Source organism: Macrobrachium rosenbergii, chromosome 14 (assembly GCF_040412425.1).
Source record: "Macrobrachium rosenbergii isolate ZJJX-2024 chromosome 14, ASM4041242v1, whole genome shotgun sequence".
NCBI lineage: Eukaryota > Metazoa > Arthropoda > Malacostraca > Decapoda > Palaemonidae > Macrobrachium > Macrobrachium rosenbergii.
In genome coordinates, this window is record NC_089754.1 from 17,693,028 (window position 1) to 17,713,005 (window position 19,978).

The 19,978-nt window shown below is 36.9% G+C and overlaps 1 protein-coding gene across 4 annotated transcripts in view; it reads right to left on the reverse strand.

Annotated features, from left to right (window-relative positions):
• Positions 1-13,429: 13,429 nt before the first annotated feature.
• The window catches only part of LOC136845738 (PRKR-interacting protein 1 homolog), a 55,405-nt gene continuing 48,856 nt past the window's right edge, over positions 13,430-19,978 (reverse strand). For all 4 annotated transcript variants that reach the window (XM_067115972.1, XM_067115973.1, XM_067115975.1 and 1 more), the window contains exon 4: positions 13,430-13,911. In XM_067115972.1, the coding sequence (XP_066972073.1) occupies positions 13,513-13,911 (399 nt within the window). In that variant the 3' untranslated portion in view covers positions 13,430-13,512. The remainder of the gene's footprint in view (positions 13,912-19,978) is intronic.

Sequence of the window (19,978 nt, forward strand, 5' to 3'; positions counted from 1 at the left end):
GCTCGTATGTTTGTTGTTAATCTGTTTAAAATAAATATATCAAAGAAGTCTAAAACACGCCTTTCCATTAGATACACCAACAGAATTTTGAAAAAAGTTTCATCACTGAAATCTTGCCAGTAACTTTCTCAGCACCTTACCCAATAACACAATATAGATCGTGCCTTACAATGTGAACAATTATTCACTAGGTAACGATAATTCTGCAAGTACAGCACTGTAATGAATACAGTATGTACTGTGATGTTTATTTATTTCTATCAGGTAAAATTTTTTTCACCTACCAGCAACCAATACAAGAACAGATTAGTCTAAAAGTTACCAGCGAATAAAAATCCCACACCTATAAATAAAAAGAAGTCACTGAACTTTAAGACTTGATTAAGGGAATTAAAAACACATACCGTTATGTGTCACTATGGTGAGTTTTAGATAGTGTCACTATGGTCAATTTGTTATTTATTAAGTGTTGTTTAGGGAGATTTTTAAGTAGTAACAATATCTTTTATATATAGCGAAGAATACCCTAAAACGTAGCAAATAGAAGAACAAGTCCTGTTTATTATTCGTTACATTATTAGTTCATATACCAAAGCAATAGCATGAGTTATTAACCAGAATATATCTTTACACTTTTCACGCTTTACAGCACTTACGGGGTGGCATTTGGCCAGGGTCCCGTGCTGTAATGTAATCTAAATAAAAGGTATTTTCTATACTTCGTTCCATTAATTTTTTTTTTTTTTTTTTTTTTTGCTATCAGCTAAAACATAAATAAGTCATGCCACTCCTATGATTCTAAGACGGGAAAGTAATTTATTTAAGAAGAAATAAAATTAGCTACAGCGTTTGAAAATACCAACGTCGCTATTTCAGACACCTCCAAACAGCAAAGCATAAAAGCGAGGAACACCTGCACCTGGCGACTTTCCTTAGTTGGGAAATATCTGTATTCTCACTGGCTGTCACAGTCATCTACAGCCCTGACTGGTCATTGTCCAAGATGACGTCATGAATGAATACTACGTAAGAATGCGGTTACTGCTTACGTCATACACTGTTGCTGAATTAAATTGAATATAGAATTTATGCCAAAGGCCAAGCACTGGGACCTATGAGGCCATTCAGCGCTGAAACGGAAATTGACAGTTGAAGGTTTGAAAGGTGTAACAGGAGGAAGACCTCGCAGTTGCACTATGAATCAATTGTTAGGAGAGGGTGGAAAGTAAAATGGAAGAAAAAGAAAATGAATGGAGGTACAGTAAAAGGAGCGACACGGGTTGCGGCTGGGGGCCGGAGACATGTTGCAAAGAACCTTAATTAAATGCCTACAGTGCTAACCAACTCCCGCCCCCCCCCCCCAAAGAGGACAAATTGTTGTTGCCGTAAAACACACAGAAAAATCTTTTATTCATGTTTTGAATTAAGATGACCCTTTACTTCGTTCTCCTTTGTTATCAGAAGATTTTAGGACATATTTCTAAGACTATGGGATACCAACAGAATAATGAAATACATTTTATGAACTGTGGTTATCCTATTGTTTTTACTGAATAGTTTCCAGTTAGTATATTCATTCCAGACTAGGCTACAGACGACATATTTTAGTGTAGCCAAAAGTATTATCAAGCATTCCTCTGAAACTATTATATTTTTATTGATTACTTTCCTTTTTTGAAAGCTTTATCTATTTTTCGCTCAACTTTATTCAGCTGTAAGTCTTCATTATACAAGATTACATTCTAATAACCATAATTTAATGAATATCAACTCAGGTGTTTTACCACTTTTAGCAATTTCTGTCCATTCATAAATATAAACGAGTCTTCAAAAGAGCAACGTAGCTTTTTATTTATAGTTTCACTTCTGTTACAAAGCCGAATGAATGATTAAGTATTTAAAATTGAAATAAAATATAAAGATATCAATGAACGACAATATCTTGTGATTTTTAAATATATTCTAGGATTACAATACAACTCATATTAACTATTTCATGACGTCATCAGCTAGACTTGTAAACATCTTCAGTAGTAAACAAGAAATTCGACCAGTCACAGCTGATGTTGATACAGCCAATGAGGAGACAGGAATTTCCCTTCATAAGGATGTTTCTCGCCTTCATGGAATGCTGTTTGAAGAACCTGCTGGAATTTCGTCAAATGGCTTTTTAAATTTTATGTTATGAAGAGGTAGGGTTTCAAAGGGCATTCGTTTGAATGGGGTTACTTAACAATGATAATACAGAGATTTATTTAGCATTTCTTTATTTACAAATAAACTGTTTTTTATATAAATGCAAAACAGAGTAGGAGGAATCTTAATGCCGACGTCCTTTTCCCGACAAGAAAATACATAATAGTGTTCCTCTTTTATAATGGTAAAATACTTACATACATACATCATATACATATGTATTTATGTATTTGACGAAATTCAAGCAGGTTCTTCAAACAACACTCCAAGGAGGCGAGAAACATCCTTATCAAAGGAAATTCCTGTCTCCTCATTGGCTGTATCAACATCAGCTGTGATTGGTCGAATTTCTTGTTTACTACTGAAGATGTATGCAAGTCTAGCTGGTGACGTCGTGAAAGTTGACATGTGTTGTATTGTAATCCTAGAATATATTTAAAAATCACAAGATACTCTCGTTTATTGATATCTTTATATTTTATTTCAAATTTAAATAATTATTCATATCAAGTATCTGACATAGAACTCGGCTTTATAACAAATAAAACTATGAATAAAAAGCTACGTTACTCTTTTGCAATCTCGTTTATTTTTATGAATGGACAGAACTTGGTAAAAGTGGTAAAACACCTAAATTGATATTCACTGAATTATGGTTATTAGAATATGATCTTGTATAATAAAGACTTACAACTGAATAAAGTTTAGTGAAAAATAGATAAAGCTTTCAAAAAAGGAAAACAATCAATAAAAATATAACAGTTTCAGAGGAATGCTTGATAATATACTGTATATATATATATATATATATATATATATATATATATATATATATATATAATATATATATATATATATATATATATATATATATATATATATACAGATAGATTGATAGATAGATAAATAGATAGATACACAGTGAGGCAGATACAAATTATAACTCATACTGTTCATGTTTCTGTTGGGTACTAATAGCCCAGGGGTCCACACTAGATCTTTGAACTCTTTCCTAATTTAGAACACTTATGGGAGGTCTTTGGGCAAGGTCCCGGGCCGTCATATGGCCAATTTCTTGGACTGGTTCATTTTATTTTAGCCTAGTTTTTGTTATCAGCTAAAAAAATTCAAATAAGTAATGCCACTCCTAAGGTTCTATGACGAGAAAATCATTTATTTAAGAAGAAATTTTAAAAAATAAATGGAAAAAACAAGACTAGCAATTTCAAAAACCTCCAAACAGCAACGCACAAAGGAGAGGAATATTTTCATATCATGCCTTACCTTAGGCGGTAAATATCTATTCTCATAAGGCCAGCCCTTGTGCCCCGTCAGTGATTACGTTCTAGCTCCGTCGGTGATTACGTTACAGTTAACTGTTTAGGCAGTTCACGGCTTAAGCTTTTGCCATTCTACTGCCCTTTTCTTGGATAATCTTCTGTGACTGGAAATGTTTGAAGGTCTTGGAAGTTTCAGTGAACCCCTGACTCGTTTTAGTAAGAAGAGTTTGCCGCTTTTCAGTTATTATACCGATGACGCTCTCCCTCCACTAGCAAAAAGACTGCTGATTTATAGATTTTAGGCATACATACCAAGCACGGGGCAACTAAGGCCATTCAGCCTCAAACGGAAATTGACAGTGAAAAGGTTTTAAAAGCGTGACAGAAGGAAAACCTCACAGTTGCACTATGAATCAATTGTTAGGAAAGGGTGGACAGTAAGATGGAAGAAAGAGAATATGAACGGAGGTACAATAAAAGGAATGAAAACAGTTGCAGCTAGGGGCCGAAGGGACGCTGCAAAGAACCTTAAGTAATGTCTACATTGCACCGCATGAGGTGCATTGACGGCACTAACCCCCTACGGGGTAGCAAAGAGTACTAGAAACGACTAAGCAACACGGGCTGAATCCTCTCACCTTTCCTCCCCTTCCATCACCTGTCTCTCTCCTCCCTTCCTCGCCTACTGATGTCCTTATCCATTTCTCCCCCTTACCCTCCTCCCCTTCGACCCTCATTCCTTCCTGCTGACACCGACATTACCCTCCTCTGTCGAAGTTTCGAGCGTTACCATACGAAGGACGGACCTATCAAGCTGCAATTATCGCCCATGAGAAGAGGAACCCTGGTATAAAAATCACAAGCAAGACGAGATCACCAAGGCAAAATTCACCGTTGGACCGAAGGACAGAGCAACAGTTGACCTACTGAAGGCCAGCACAGGCTTTCAACTGCTAACTCCGAATGAAAAACTCAAGTCCATCTGTTCTTACCCGACAGGGCTTCTATTGAACCCTCTATTTTAACTACATTATATCATCGACGCTTGGAGATATTAAACTAAAGTAACACTAAAGTAACACCTACAAGACAAAATCAAAGTACGGCCTTGAAATATGGGGACACTTTCCAAAGAGGAATATACGTCAGAATCTCTCAGGTATTTTCATTGCAGCGTTATGAACATCAGGACCGCTGCAGAGGTCAAACTGTTTGAACAAAATGCAGCAAAAGACAAGAAACCCGAGTGTGTGAAAAACTTTAAAGAAGGTGAACCAACTTAGTACCCCAACTGTTCACAACCACACCATGCTGTGCAAGACTAGCTCGCACTGACCAGTTAAATGCGAGGATAAACCAATCAAGATCGACACCAAAACCTACTCCACCCAAGCAATCAACGTTTCAGCGAGAAAAACGTCCGCGAACAACCCGTAGAAGCAGCACCATTCTCGTTCAGAAAACAACCTCCAACCAACGCCCATACCTCCTCCTCACAACCACATTCCCAACACCACCTCTCACTTCGAACCTCCAAATCACCTTGCAATTGTGATTGCTGTATTCCTAGGCTCAGCCCTCTTCCTCGACCTGACGATAGGGAATAAATAAAAGAGGAATGTCGTTTCTGAGCTCAAATTGAGCAATTTTATGAAATCCATCAAAGATAAAAAAAAAAAAAAAAACGCATAGAATTAAGATGCGTAATGGATTTCACCAAATACTCAAGCAAGTTCCACAGATTTTAGACACTTACAGGCTCACGACCCTCTTGGTGAACTGCGCTCCAGTACTTGTTAACTACTTTGATTGACAGTTATCCTGTTCCTCGTACTCATGTTTTTTCTTTCCCCTCTTCGGCCACCTAACGTCTAATGACCGAGTTCAACTATCGCTCTGTTACCGTATTGCCTTACTGAAGGGACATGAAAACATTCCATAATTGTCGGTAAGTTAAATACGGTGTGAAATAACCACGGATTCTTTCCATATTCTTTTCAATATTTCTCTTACAATCATTTTCCTTTATTTTTCCCTGCAAGATATTTACAACTCACCACGACTAGCTACCATCGTACTATCATAACGAACACCTGAGGGTTTCTTGTGGTTTGTAATTCCACCTGTTGAAGTTTTAATTTGACATGGCCATTTTCACTTCCATCTCACTAATTTGACTCATTTGTTTTAATCATTTTATCACTTCAAATCATCAAATGACTTTGAAGGACAGCACTATGATGAGTGCCTGTGCTGGTATAACACCCGCTTAATAGCAATCAGCAACAACAGCACAAACAATTTCTCGAATGGCGCCAACTGGCCTTTCAAACACTAGCTACGGCGGCATTTAATAACTGTGTAGGAGGACACACAAGAAAATACTAACGAAGTTCTGAGTGAGCTTGATGTGGATTGTAGACATTTTTATATACCTATCTTGATGTTTATTTCATATTATATATAATGTATATATATACATATATATAATGTATATATATACATATAAATACATATATATATATATATATATATATATATATATATATAATATATATATATATATATATATATATATATATATATATATAATGTTTGCTGAGAATATTTTATGCTAAATCATTACTTGTATTCGCAGGCCTTTTACTCCATATCACACCTTACCATGCTCAGTCTAAACTAACCATCTTAGATTCATTACCATCCCAAAGGTACGCAACACTTAAGGGAAATTATCATATGACCATCCTAATCTAAATAAAGCGTATTTTTTATGCTTTTCCTCCTTGTATTTTATTAATAAGTAATGCCACTCCTATGGTCCATGACGAGGAAATATTTAATTAGGAAGAATGGAAATGCAAATGGAAAAAGATGAACAGAAAAACAACGGGAACCAAAAAAAAGCCCCTTTAGCGTTTGGAAACACACAACTCGTGATTTGAGCAAACCTCCAGCGCGCAAGGCTACCCCTTACCGTTCGGGCCACCTGGGGCCACCTGCCCAGCAACGAATAGAGGCGATGAATACCTTCTAATTATGCTTCTCTGTAAGCGGGAAATATCGGTCGGCTTATTGGCTGTCACAATCATCTACACCTTTGATTGGTCGTCTAAGGTAACGTCATCAATGAATACTATGCCAGCTAGCTTTTGCTGCTTATATCACATGAAAGCTGCTAAAAAGAACCAACAGACTAGGCTTTTAATCCTCTTTATATTGATATGACGCTTTACATCATATGTGCTTATCAGATGATTTTAGTACATATTCCTAAAACTATGAGATATAAATGGAATAATGAAGTATATTACCTTCTCTGTAATTATCGTATTCCTTGTATTGAAAGGTTTCCAGTTATTATTTCTATTCTATGAGCAGACGACATTTTGCATTGTGGCCAAAGTATGATCAAACATTCCTCCTGGACTATTATTTTTATTTGATTGCTTTCCCTCTGATGCTCACTTTACTTAAGGTTCATTGCAGCGTGCCTTCGGCCCCTAGCTGCAACCCTTTCATTCTTTTTACTGTACCTCCTTTCATATTCTCTTTCTTCCATCTTACTCTCCACCCTCTCCTAACAATTGATTCATAGAGCAACTGCACGCTTTTCGTCCTGTTACACCTTCCAAACCTTTTATTGTCAATTTCCATTTCAGTGCTCAATGATCTCATAGGTCCCAGGGCTTGACCTTTGGCCTAAATTCTATATTCAATTCAACAACTGCACCACAGCTTCTGACCCCAAATTCTACTGTCCCACCTGCAACTGCAACATCACCTGTGTGATCAATATCATCCATACCCAGTACCACCTCAATATTGGGTAAGATTTGTTTGGTCACCGCAGCTTCAACGTCAATCTGAACTCCTATTCCAATTGGTACCTGACGTCTCCCTTGGCATTTCACTTTTGAGCCATCAAGTAGCTTATCCTTGCACAGTGTCCAACAATATTTGAGCTTACAACAGTTACTGAACACCCAGTTTCAACCAATGCCTTGGCAATACTACCGTTCATATCAACACCAATAATTGGAAGTGAATGCGCCCGTAGTCCTCTAGTTGGGTGTCAATTTTATCAGGAAAACCATTAACGAACGACAAAACAACCAACTTTCCCAGGCTAGTAGCCTACCGGAGACACCAGTTAATGCACCCACCCTTCTCAGCTCATTAGCATATACGTCTGCATGCAGGTTCACCAGTCCACCTCTTTTGTGATAATTTAGCAAAAGCTATGAAAGCACGATCAGTATACGCAGCTAGTTGCTTTCGCTCACTAGCATCACCATCAGAGTTTCGCTCACTAGCATCACCATCAGACTGTTCTATATCAGTTAACTCTAAATACAATGCCAAGGCATTGTATTTAGAGTATAAAGGCAAAAAACTTGCTACATCCCAAATTTTCTGCAGCTTGGCTACCAATTTTAACTTTCTTCAGCCATGCTACGACATCTCCCTCATCAGTAAACAGTTTCAACATTTCACCTGTCACCTTGGACGCCATAATAGGCCTAATGCCTAGATAGCTTGTAAACTCTTACCTTATTACGATGGAAGAACGGCCACACAACTAACTTCACAACTAATTAGAGAAGTCGACAATGGGAGTTTGCTCACAACCTATCTAAATACACGAATCCAAAATTCAGTCAGACCCTCACGTACACCAACGTCCCCATCAGGGTTGCTACCCCACATGCCCAGCAGTTGCCAGAAAGAAACAGCTGGCAATAATTTCTAAAATCTACCACAACAACACTTACGGGAGGTAGGTTTTTGAGGTTATAATCGTATATGACCAACTTAATCTAAATAAAGGGTATTTCTTATGCTTAGTCTATTTGGCTGTGTTTGAGATTTCTTTTATTAACTAAAATCATGTCTTTCCTTGAGCCGGAAATATCTGACCTCTAAAAATAAAAAGGTATTTAATCCTATTTTGTGTTAATATTACCATTTACACCATCTGCCTTTGCTATCAGAACATTTTAGGACATATTTCCAAGACTCTAAGATGAAAATAGAATAAGGAAACTATTTTCACTAACAGTAATCATCCCACTCTCTACGTTTATTTTCTTTTCTAGGCTATGCAGAGTCGCAGACGACATCTTGCATGTAGCCAAAAAGTCATTACGCATTCCTGTGAAACAACAATACTGTACTTTGCATGATGACATCCCTTTTTCTCTCTACTTTATCTATTTTCATAATATATAATTTAGTTATAATCTTTATATCATAAAAACCATATTTTACTAACCCATAATTCAGTGGATATTAAAAAAGGTGTTTCATCAATTTTGCCAGGTTGTGGTTCATTCATGGAAACAAATGTCTTTTAAAGAAAACCACCTAGTTTTATATTAACTGTTTTATTTATGCTATTCTGCTTTGTGCTACCTCACGCACTTTATTTGAATGATTAGGTATCTTAAAAATTAAGCTTAATAATAAGTTATCACACCTAAAGAAGAGTATGCAAACCATGACAACTATTTCATGACGTCTTCAACTAAAATTGTAAACTTTGTAATTGGTAGTAACCATGAGCATCAACCAATAATAGTTGAGAGTGATACAACACACAAGGAGATAAGTATTTCACGCCATGAGGGTGTTCCTTGCATTTATGGAATGCTGTTTGAAAAACTTTCTCAGATGTCGTCAAATGGCCTTTCTAGCTATTTTTATTATTTGGTGTCTGGCATTTAAATTCCATCATAACGACAAGATAGGTTTCTTGTAAGGACATTCATTTGATACACATTACTTAATAATAATAATAATAATAATAATAATAATAATAGAAAAATATTCATCTAGCAATTTTCTTCTGTGGAATAAAGTCATTAACAACGCTAAATTACTGCTTATTATTCATCTCTTCTCGAAGATTAGGAAGGCCAGCAAAGTTTTAGTTATTACATAACATATATTCGTCATGCTTCTGTTGAATTGTCAGACTCAAGAGGTCCATGCCAAGTTCCTTATTCCCCAGTAACCCCCACCTTCGATCATACCCTTTCATACTCATTAGATGACTTTGGGCAAAGGCCTAAGGTGGCATAAGCCAACTAAATGTAAACCAAACACCAGCAACCTCAGATTCATTACCTCCTTACTGGTAGGTCACAATCCTGAAGGCCACACCAGGTCTTCAATCCATATCAAGCTTCATGACACTTATGAGAGGCCTTTGGGAAGGTCTCAAGCTGGCATATTGCTAACTCTAAAATACTTAGTGGAAATTTATAATGCTTAGACTGGTTGATTTTATCTCAGTTCCTTAGCTAAAGTAAAAAAAAAAAAATAAATGCCACTTCTATGGCTCAACGTCAAGAAATGTAGCCTACTGTAACAAATACAACGAACAAGATAGACAACAAACAACAGGAATTAAAAACTGCCATTTTCAAGACACCTGAGCCCCCATACATGAGCAGTGCCATTAGTGTGAACTGTAGGCATTACTGTACTTGAGTTTCTTTGTGGCATCCCTTCGGCCCCTAGTTGCAACCCTTTTCATTCCTCTTTCTGTAGCTCTGTTCATGTTCTCTTTCTTCCATGCGCTCTTGACAATTGTTCCAAAGTGTAACTGTGAGGTTTTTCCTCCTGTTACACCTTTAAAACATTTTTACTCTTAATTTTCCCTTCACTGTTGAATGAACTAATAGGTCCCAGCGCTTGGCCTAAATTTTCTAGTCCATTCCATTCCAAGACCATGTGAACAAAGCTCTAAAAAAGCAACACACAAAGGTGAAGAATACCTTCCTATGGCTTTCCTTAAGTTGGAAATATCCATCCACTTGGTGGTTGTCACATTCATCAACAGCCCTAATTATTCGTTGGCCATGGTGACATCATATAATCACTCATACAGTCCATGCTGCTTGCATCACAAAACTGGTGCAGTAAGACACTGACAGACAAGTCTTTTAAAGCTGTCTTGTACTACTATTGCACTCTGCAACATCTGTATCTGTTATTAGAAAATTTAGGAAATACAGTATTCCTACAATTATGATGAATATTGATTAATGAAATAATTTATTAACTGTAATGATCACATTCTTTGTTTTGAAAAGTTTCCATACAGTATCTTATTTTTATTCTAGGATAGGCAAATGACATGCACTGCACCATCAGGTGCATAAAATCCAGGTACTAATCCTGTTCTGGCCCTGACTGTCCTCTTGAACTTAGCTGAGATCTGTCTGATTACATCCAATGGCAAGAAACCATAAGTGTCAAGATGATACCAACTTTGAACTATTCTTGCAACCAGTTTTTAGCCATCTGGCTGAACTGGCAATACACTGAGAGCTTAGGGATCAGGCTCACTTGTATAATACCTGAACAGTGAAATTATTACCATTCTTATATTTGCATATATCTGTCTACAACAAATTGATTTATTGTATAAGTCCCAATTTGCAAGACATTGTGTAAATTATTTTTTGTGGTACAATCATTTGTGATTATATGCTAAAAAAAATATTGAATAAGTCTGATCCTATATTTTTTCAGATGTTTCATCAAAGAAAATATTGATACTGTATTACTGTATTAGTTAGGAGTTTGAAGTAAAAGATAAAATTTCCAGCTACACTGGATTAGACAATTGTACAAAAATTTGAGAAAATGTGTTGTTTATACAGTCATACGTGATGAACAATATTGTTTACAAACCTGTCTGAAAAAATTTTTTCATCAATAATAGTTTAGGAAATGTTTATTTACATATTAAGCTGTGCAAGACTGTCAATAACTAATTTATGACGATTTTTCAAAATTCGGCCATTGCTTTACCCCTTAATATTGAAAAGACCCAGGCTGTAATAATTATGGCAAAACCATCATAATGATATGGATATGAGGGATAATATAGCCTGACAGTGAACAGTGAAAATCTATTAAGGAAAAGCAAGGATTGGTCAAGTTCTGGAGAGCAAAGTCAAATGGTCTATTCAGACTGGCAGACACACTTTACATGACCATTTTCTGCCTACAGCCTGCAGATGGACTCCGGAGTTATAATGTACAGACGTCCAGCAGGATGCTTTGTTTTCAGATTGTCTGGACAGGGAACTGAGGAATCTCAAGCCAATGGTAAAGGGATGGGCGTTTCATGCCAAAAGGAATTTATATTTTCATATCAAATGTAAAACTGATTTTACTATACATGAAAAGTTTACAAGAAAAAAAAAGTTTAAGCTCCTCAATGCAAAATGAAACTGCCTACATGGTAACCCTTAGTAAGTTAAACAGCCACAATACCCTGAAATAGTTTCATTTTGCCACAAACCCATTTACTATTAAGGGTTTGTAAAAAACCAATTTACTTTTCAAAACATCATACATTTCACCACAAAGCCATTACTTATGCATCATAAGCAATGTTTTGTATGAAAAAAATATTCTTAAATAAAATGCTTGCCTCATGAGTTCCACTGAGGTTGTATGCAAATTTCCTATACAGGTCATTAATTCCCCATGAAATAAAGCATCATGACCAACTGGCTGGTTATTTGTGAGCTGTCACCACAGAATTTACTGTACAGCATTAAGATAGCAGTAGGTGAAATTTCTAGGATTATACAGTATAAATTTCCATTATTCTGACTAAAGAAGAGATGAAATTCACATTTAACCTTCAAAATCTAGCTTCAATAACCTGAGTAAGAGACATAAAGTCTAAAAAAAGGGATTCTACGATGCTCTGAATTTTTAAAAAGCAAATGAAGTGAGTACTGTATACAGCCCTACCCTGGGACAGATCTATTAAATCTAGTAACAACTTTACATACATGACAACAATGAGATCCAACTGTTACAAGCAAACATGAATGATGCCGCATACATACCTTGGTCCTTATAAGGTCATTATGGAGGATTCTGTACATATGACTCTCCTCTAGTTCTCTAACAACATGTAGGAGAAAAGGAACCATGAAATACTAACTCACTCTCCCTATCAAGAACCTAGGTCTTTACTACAAGCCCTGGCATAAAAAAGATACCTATAGGAGACCAACCAATTGTGAGTTATTTCATCACAAGTAAAGCCTCTTAGTTCACTGGCTCATTCTGTACGAGATTGCTTGAAGGAAGCCTTTCTAACTGGTTCACTACAGAGACTTGGGTAGTCCTCTCTGTGTTTTTTCCTTAGAGGGCATTTCTGTCTTCAGTGCTTAACCTTTACAACGCCACAGATACTGCATAAAACTCAAAAACTGGTCTTATTGTTCTCTTTCCAAATGTGGAATTTTCTTACCTTCACAATTCTTAAATAATTCATATTAGCCTCTTTTAATAATGAGGGCTTATCAACACTCGAGAAATATCTACCAAACATCTGTTCTTGTAGGATTAAGTTTATTTTAGCCAGCCATGCCTATCTGTTAATTCACCCTAAAAATAATTATCACAGGCAAGTCAAGCATTTCCACAACTAAAAGTCTGACAAACAATTAACAGTGATAAAAAAAAAATTCTACTCTAACCTCAACGGTGTACAGGCAACTACTGTATTTATAGAAATGATTCTCAAACTAATGGAAAGTCCCTCATTCATGTCTGCTCTCCCACATATGCACATATCACATATCAGTAATTCAGGGCAGACAGAAAACATTTATTTAAAGATGTATCTTAGAAGAAAAGGAATTTTGTTTCTACATCAGCAAGCATCAGTGTTCTGTAATTTCAGTAATGAATAGAATTTTTTTGTTTTGCAAATAAACATGTTTTATACCAGTGTTTTGTATGCAAAGTAATCTAATTAATAATATGAAAGCAAAATGATAACATATGTAATGAGAAAACCAATTAAGCATTGGAAGTTTGAGACTTATGTTAATCTGATAAATACCATAAAGTTTCAATACACTCATTGTAGATCCATCTTATACACAATATGGTTGGAATGAAAAAATAAAATAAGAAAGGTTTTATTTTTTTGTAAAATTTACTTAACGTACGTTCTGTTATAGTTTCTAAAACATTTAACAATACATATAACTCAATCACCAGATTTAACATCAGCAGTCTTATTTTCATTCTTATCAGATATACTAGTAGTTTTATCATTATCATCTGGATCTTTACCACTTTCATTAACAATGCCACCTTTCACATTCTCTTCAGTGACTACTTTACTTGAATTTTGTACCTTCTCTCCCTTACTACAAGTATTGTCACTTTTCAATTCTTCTTCCATCTCCTCATCTTCACTGCTTTCAGACGAAGAAGAACTCTTTTCTACAGGGATGCCACTTTTCTTCATGTCTTTTAACTTTTGCCGTTTTGCCTTTTGTTTTTCTTTCTGACGCTGTCTCTTGTTCCTCTTCTTAGCTGCTTTCTGTTCCATTTCTAGTTTATTCTGCTTGATCTTTTCATGATATACTCTATCTAACTCATCCTGCAAAGTAAATTAAAAATTTACCAATACTGTGTCTACAAATCAATCTAGTGCTGGAAAGCAATAATGGACCTATAAAAAGTAAGAAATTTAAAAACGTAATTTATCCAAGCAAGTACCAAATTTGAATTTCACAACTCACAATCTACATCTTTAATCATATGGAATAAGCTTGAGAATCACTCCTATAACAAGGTACTGGTTTGCTGTGTTTATGATGAATAACTCATTTTGATGCTGCAAATTCTTTCCTTGACTTTTTTCCTGCTACGTCATGGAAGTAGGACTTTGAATCCTTATTATATTTGTTGCTATAATAAGTTAACAAGTGCTGTACAGAAATCCACTGATTCTGATCCTGAAGCTAAGTTCATAAGAATGGCCTTGACTTAGTGCTGCTTTTGACTGTGTTAATCATGATGCCCTAGCTTTCAAACCTAGGCAGATGGGAACTGGAGAAGCATTTCTTAGTATTATCACCGAATTTTTAACTAGTAATAGATACAGAGAGTACTTGCTGATGGATACAATAAGTACAGGATTGTAATCTCCGATGTTTCCAGGGACAACTGCTCTTTATATTTAACTGCATACACACAAGCATTGTGCCCTAGAAAACAAGCTGCTTACTTATGCAGATGGTGATACATTATTTGCATTGATTACATTTCTTGACTATACACCTGTGGTTGTAGATTTTCTTATCAGAGATTTAGCTGAAATTAGTGCAACATTATGAGGAATGAAGCTGGACCTAAACAACACTCAAAAGATCCTCCCAACTCAGACTTTTTCACTGATAATTTTTCTTTAACTATATGCAACTCAATTAAAATTCTAGTTGCTATCCTTGACTTCAATTCACTTTTGAGAAACACATCCAGCCCTTCCCTTCTTCAATTGAACAAAACAATTACATGATAAGAAAGTCTTTGAAGACCTGTCTCTCTTAAATAAATGTTTTAATTCTTTTATTCTGGCATATTTTGATTACTGTTTCACAGTTCGGTCTTCTGCAGCTGACTCACATCTTAAAGTGTTTGATAAAAAACTAACTTCTATCAAATTTCTTACTCCAGATCTCAGTATCAGCCTCTGGCACCATTGTTCAAATTGGCCACTGTATATGCTTTATGTAAACCTTCTCACAATTTTTCCTTCCCTTTAGAGAAGTTCAATACCACATAGTTTTCTAGAAAGTTTTGCTCCAGCTATGACCAAATTATGGAAATGTCTTCCTGGTCATATAGCCGTATCATTAGAATCTGAGTTCAAACTTGGTGCAAATCTATTTTTACTGAACAGGCTCACGTGAGCTATTTCCTTGTTTTAACTGATTTACCTTATTTTTTTAATTTTTACTCTTTTATAGATTACTCTTCACTTCTCTATTTCTTAATCTGTAATGGGCTGCTTTGCCTATCAGAGCCCTAAAGCCTGTAGCATCCTAGTTTTCTACCTACGGTAGTATATCTTGGCTAATAATAATAATAATAATATACTCAGTACAGTGCATAAGTTTTTCACTCACACCTATTAATCACACATATGCCTATATTTGTGCAGTGAATGTTCCTAATTCCACCAGTCTTTCTACTATCTGGCAAGAAAAGGTTATCTCAAAACACATGTGCCATCTGGATCCTCAGGTTTGTCTCACTCGCCTTTCTCACTTTTTCAGTCAACTGTATGTGAGGCAGCTAGGGTTATGGAGCTATGAGGAGGGCACTTACCATTATTATTAATCAGTTTTGCATGAAAACACTGATTTTTTTATAAAGACAGTTTGCATCATCAAAACCTCATATCTGAATTGCTATTTTCACAAGAGTATGAGATGCTAAATGACCCAGAGTGTTTGTGCATGCCTGTAAGGGGACTGTAATGAACCAAGAACTAAGTTTTTGGTCATAGACATTTGTACATATTAAAGACACACTTACAGTGTGTAAAGCAAGGCACATGTATTAAGTATGAATGTACATATGAAATTTGGGCTACATGGCCCAGTGATGGAGCCAAGGGGGTCATTCATTCCTGTATTTGGTAAGTATAAGCCTTTCAGGAGACCATCTGCTCCTCATCAACATGAAAAGCAGATTGTCTCTTGACACAGCCACGAATGAGAGATGAAGGTGAATCATGATGAGGTGGAAGATGATAAATTTCAAATTTCTCTCTAATATGTACACACAGCAGAAAGATTTGTGGGGCTGGGGGGTAGGCACTAACAGTAAGATTGATGGGTTTGTAAGAAAAAATTAGTTCAGTGCTACAAAAACAGTTTCATTTCAACACAACCCCATTAATCACCCACTGTATGTGCCTGAGTTGTACTTAAGGGAAAGGTTAAGGTGCTACATGCATAAAGGTCTGTCATTAGTAAGGACAAAACCCAGTATTGTACAGTATGTAGAACAAGGTTCTTGACAATTACCTTCAGCATGAGATGTAGAATGAATAAGAGGGGAAAAGGAATCATGATGAACCAGTCCACAAGATACAACTCTAACCATTCAAAAGAAAAATACCTTGAATAAAAAGCAGTATAGACTGCTAGACATACCCAGGTGTCTATATGTAAAATAAAAGTCCATTCCAGAAGTAAAAGCACTCTGAATTTTATGGCTTGTTCTCTTGACTCTTCTGCTTCAACATTCATCACATCATCTTAAGCTCTCAAAACCACTTGCAATATCCAATAGGAGACTGGTCTTCAAAAAACACTTTTCCTTCAGCTAATGGAAGTGAATAGTCTGGAGGTGCCCTTGAAGTTTCTGATTTTTCATAAATTGGCCTACCAGCTGACACCTCACTGGTTAGACCATGAGGTCTTTCATTACTGTTGCCAGAAGAAAAGGAATGAATGGCAAAGGGTACTGAAGAATGTTCCTGGCTACTGGTCACTTCAGTTTTTATTTTTGCTACAAATTCAGAATGAAATGACAAACCTCACTGATAATCAACCTTTAACATCTGTGACTCTTAAAAACAATGTGCAAATCTCGTTGACCAGTCTTAAAGATGCAAAAGCTAAAAGAGATTCTGCCTTCAGTGTTAGGTAAAGCACAGAATTTTCCTGAAATGGATCATAAGTATTGTTCACAAGACTCATGGATGAGGAAGAGATCACAAGAGATTTGAGATGACCTGCTTGAAGGCTCCTTCCTGAGTTGCTGGAGGAGTCTCTTCAATGCCAAAATAAAAAAATCTGCCTGAAGCCAGATATATAACCCTTTACAGCACAGACAGACAACATTTTGCATCAACATAGGATGAATAGAAAGTTGGAAATTGAAGGTATGGTGGAACTGATTGGATCAATGCCTTTTCCACTACACCAACTATAGAATCACCTCCACTTGGCTTCCTAGAGACTGTTAATTGAAACCCTGCAAGATGAAGGGTGTCCAGGTTGCTGTTCAGGAAGTCCAGCTGCTTGAAGAGTTTATTTCTGGTTAAGAGGCTTCTGGGATTTTTTGCCACCATGGATAGCAGATCTGTGAACCATACCTATGGCCAAAAGGAAGGGCTTGCTTCCATACAGTATAATTCATTATCAACACTGACAATGTCAATTACCCAGGGATTTGCTCCAATCTATTGCCTGGTTGTCCATAATTTCTGGAGAAAAGCACAAAAGCGCATACCAGATGAAAAACTGTCTGTGGGGACATACTGTTCCCACTTCCTTTTATCTCGACCTTACCATAAGACTTCGCTGCAGGACATCCCCTTTTTCTTGGCTGAAGTTGGATGACTATCCTAGGAGGAAAACCCTTGTATCTCCTAAAATTGGCCTACCAGCGACTTTCAGCCATGGATCTATCACAACCCCTGTTAGTTCCTTGTCCCTCCATCTGAAGCATCGCATTAATGAAAACATCCTAGAGGCAATGGCTATGACCAGGTTGGATGCATAAGGTGGGGATCATGCTTACTGGAATCACCTGAGTTCACTGTGAGTTTTCTTCTTGGGTAAAAAATTTCACAAGCCCAATAACAATTTATTAAATAGACCTGCATATTTGTTTTTGGCCCCAAAGACAACAGGAATCTGTCTCCTGATCATCAACCTTAGCCCGCTGAATGAGTCCTGGAACAGACTGCTTCAGAATGAAGAGGTTGGAAATCAGTGAGGCAATCCATAATGGAAGGGGAACTTCTTGGCATCCTTCGACCTGTAGAATATGGAAGAAGCACTTGAAATTTTTATAGAAAGGCAAGGTTTTACAGTTTCATGCCTTGTGTTTTGGTTTGACAATATCACTGCAGGCCAAAACACCAGTGGCAGACTAAGCACATCAGTCTGGCACAAGACTGTAGGACCAAGTCTGACCAAGTCTGTAGCAGAACTACAGAGAAGCTTAGCTCCTTTTTGTGACCTGTGTCAAAGGCTGGGTCAGTGATTGAATTGATTAAAGTCAAAATTACTGTAGTCCCTTCCAGGCAGGCTCTGAGACTGGGGTTAGGACTGACACTTCCATAGCACTATTTCACCTCTCAATGCACAGGATTTTAACACTGCTTATACAGATCGAAAATATTCAGTAGTAACCAAGTATTCCAATCAAGCTATATAGTAGTTGCCAATCCTCACTGGAGTAGTTGGTGTTCCACAGCTGCTTCAGAATGATGTTCTTGTAACTGCAGATTGTGAAGTGTTGGTTGACTGCATTGTCCAGAATCCATATTGTCACTTCCTCAGTATAAACCCTTCTGGATTTCTAGTAGTGGCAGGACCCAGCTCATCTTCAAAAAGGCATTTCCCAAGTTCCTTGACCTTCAGTAGATGCCTCAGGTAACAGTTGGAGAGCCTACACTCTCGAACAGGAAGAGAGAGTTACATGGCTGAAGTAGACAAGAGGACACATCAACTTTGTGGATACAAGGGCTTTGGTCCTGGCCTTTCAGTCACTCACCGAGTATGTAGAAGACAAGGTTGTTGGAGTTATGGCAGCGTTACTTGCCAGCCATGGCCTTGCAAAGGACTGCTATAAAATAGCAGACAGTAATACAAAAAACAGAAGAATAAAAAGCCTGGGAAGACTGACCTCAATATTTTCCCTTATTCAAGTTACTGTAAGGCATAATTAAGCTTAGTTAACAATTAACTACATTTACAAAACAAATAATAACAACAGTTCTCAAATTAATTACAACTATGGGCACAAGTGAATAGTAAGAGATCATTAAAGTAATTAACGATGCTATAAAATATTAAATTCCTTTGTTCCATCGCACATGGAGGATTCTAGCAAAGAATGAAAGAGAGAGCTGAGATTTGTCCTACATCACACATGATAAAGGGATCCCTCTGAAAGAGAGAGGTGTAGAATTAACTATATGAATAGCATGCATTTAGGCCCTAAGTATATATCATCGAGGTATCCTAACTCACCAAAATATCATGCCTGAATGCTTAAAGATTTCTCTACTTCCTAATCGGGGAATTAACTAAGTATGCAAACAGTGGGAGGCTTTGGCATTGAAGAGAGGTATGGGATTCAAGGTGGGACATATACAGTAGTGACAAAAGGAGAGACAGAGACACATGTGGGAGACAGTGGGGAAATTTGGGAAGGTTTCTTGATAAAAAGTAAGGAAAATAGAATACAGTCAAAGGAAAATGGGCAGCCAAATTCCCATGTACATTTTAGACTTACCTCGGGTATCCAAAATGATCACTCCTTTATGAGTTGGGGTCCCAGAATTGGTGGCACGAGGCAAATAGCAGCCTCTGTGAGGTAGAGCAGAAATATACTTCTGCTCAAAATGGCTTCTAGTAGCAGAATGGGCAATCCCCTGGCAATGCTTCTCTGGACTGGGCCAGGGTCGCCTCAGGGCAACTTTCACAAGATGGCGACCTAAAAGCACAGAGATACCAGCAGCACAGAGAGTGGGTAAAAGGAGGGGTTATTGAGAGAGAGGAATGCTGGATAGGACGCCACTGCACTCCCATTGTACAGGTTGGCCATCTTACGTGAACTCAAGTCACTAGGTTAAGCCCAATGCCCGTAAGAGCAGACTGAACTACAGTCTCTTAAACCAGGGAGGAACAAGATCC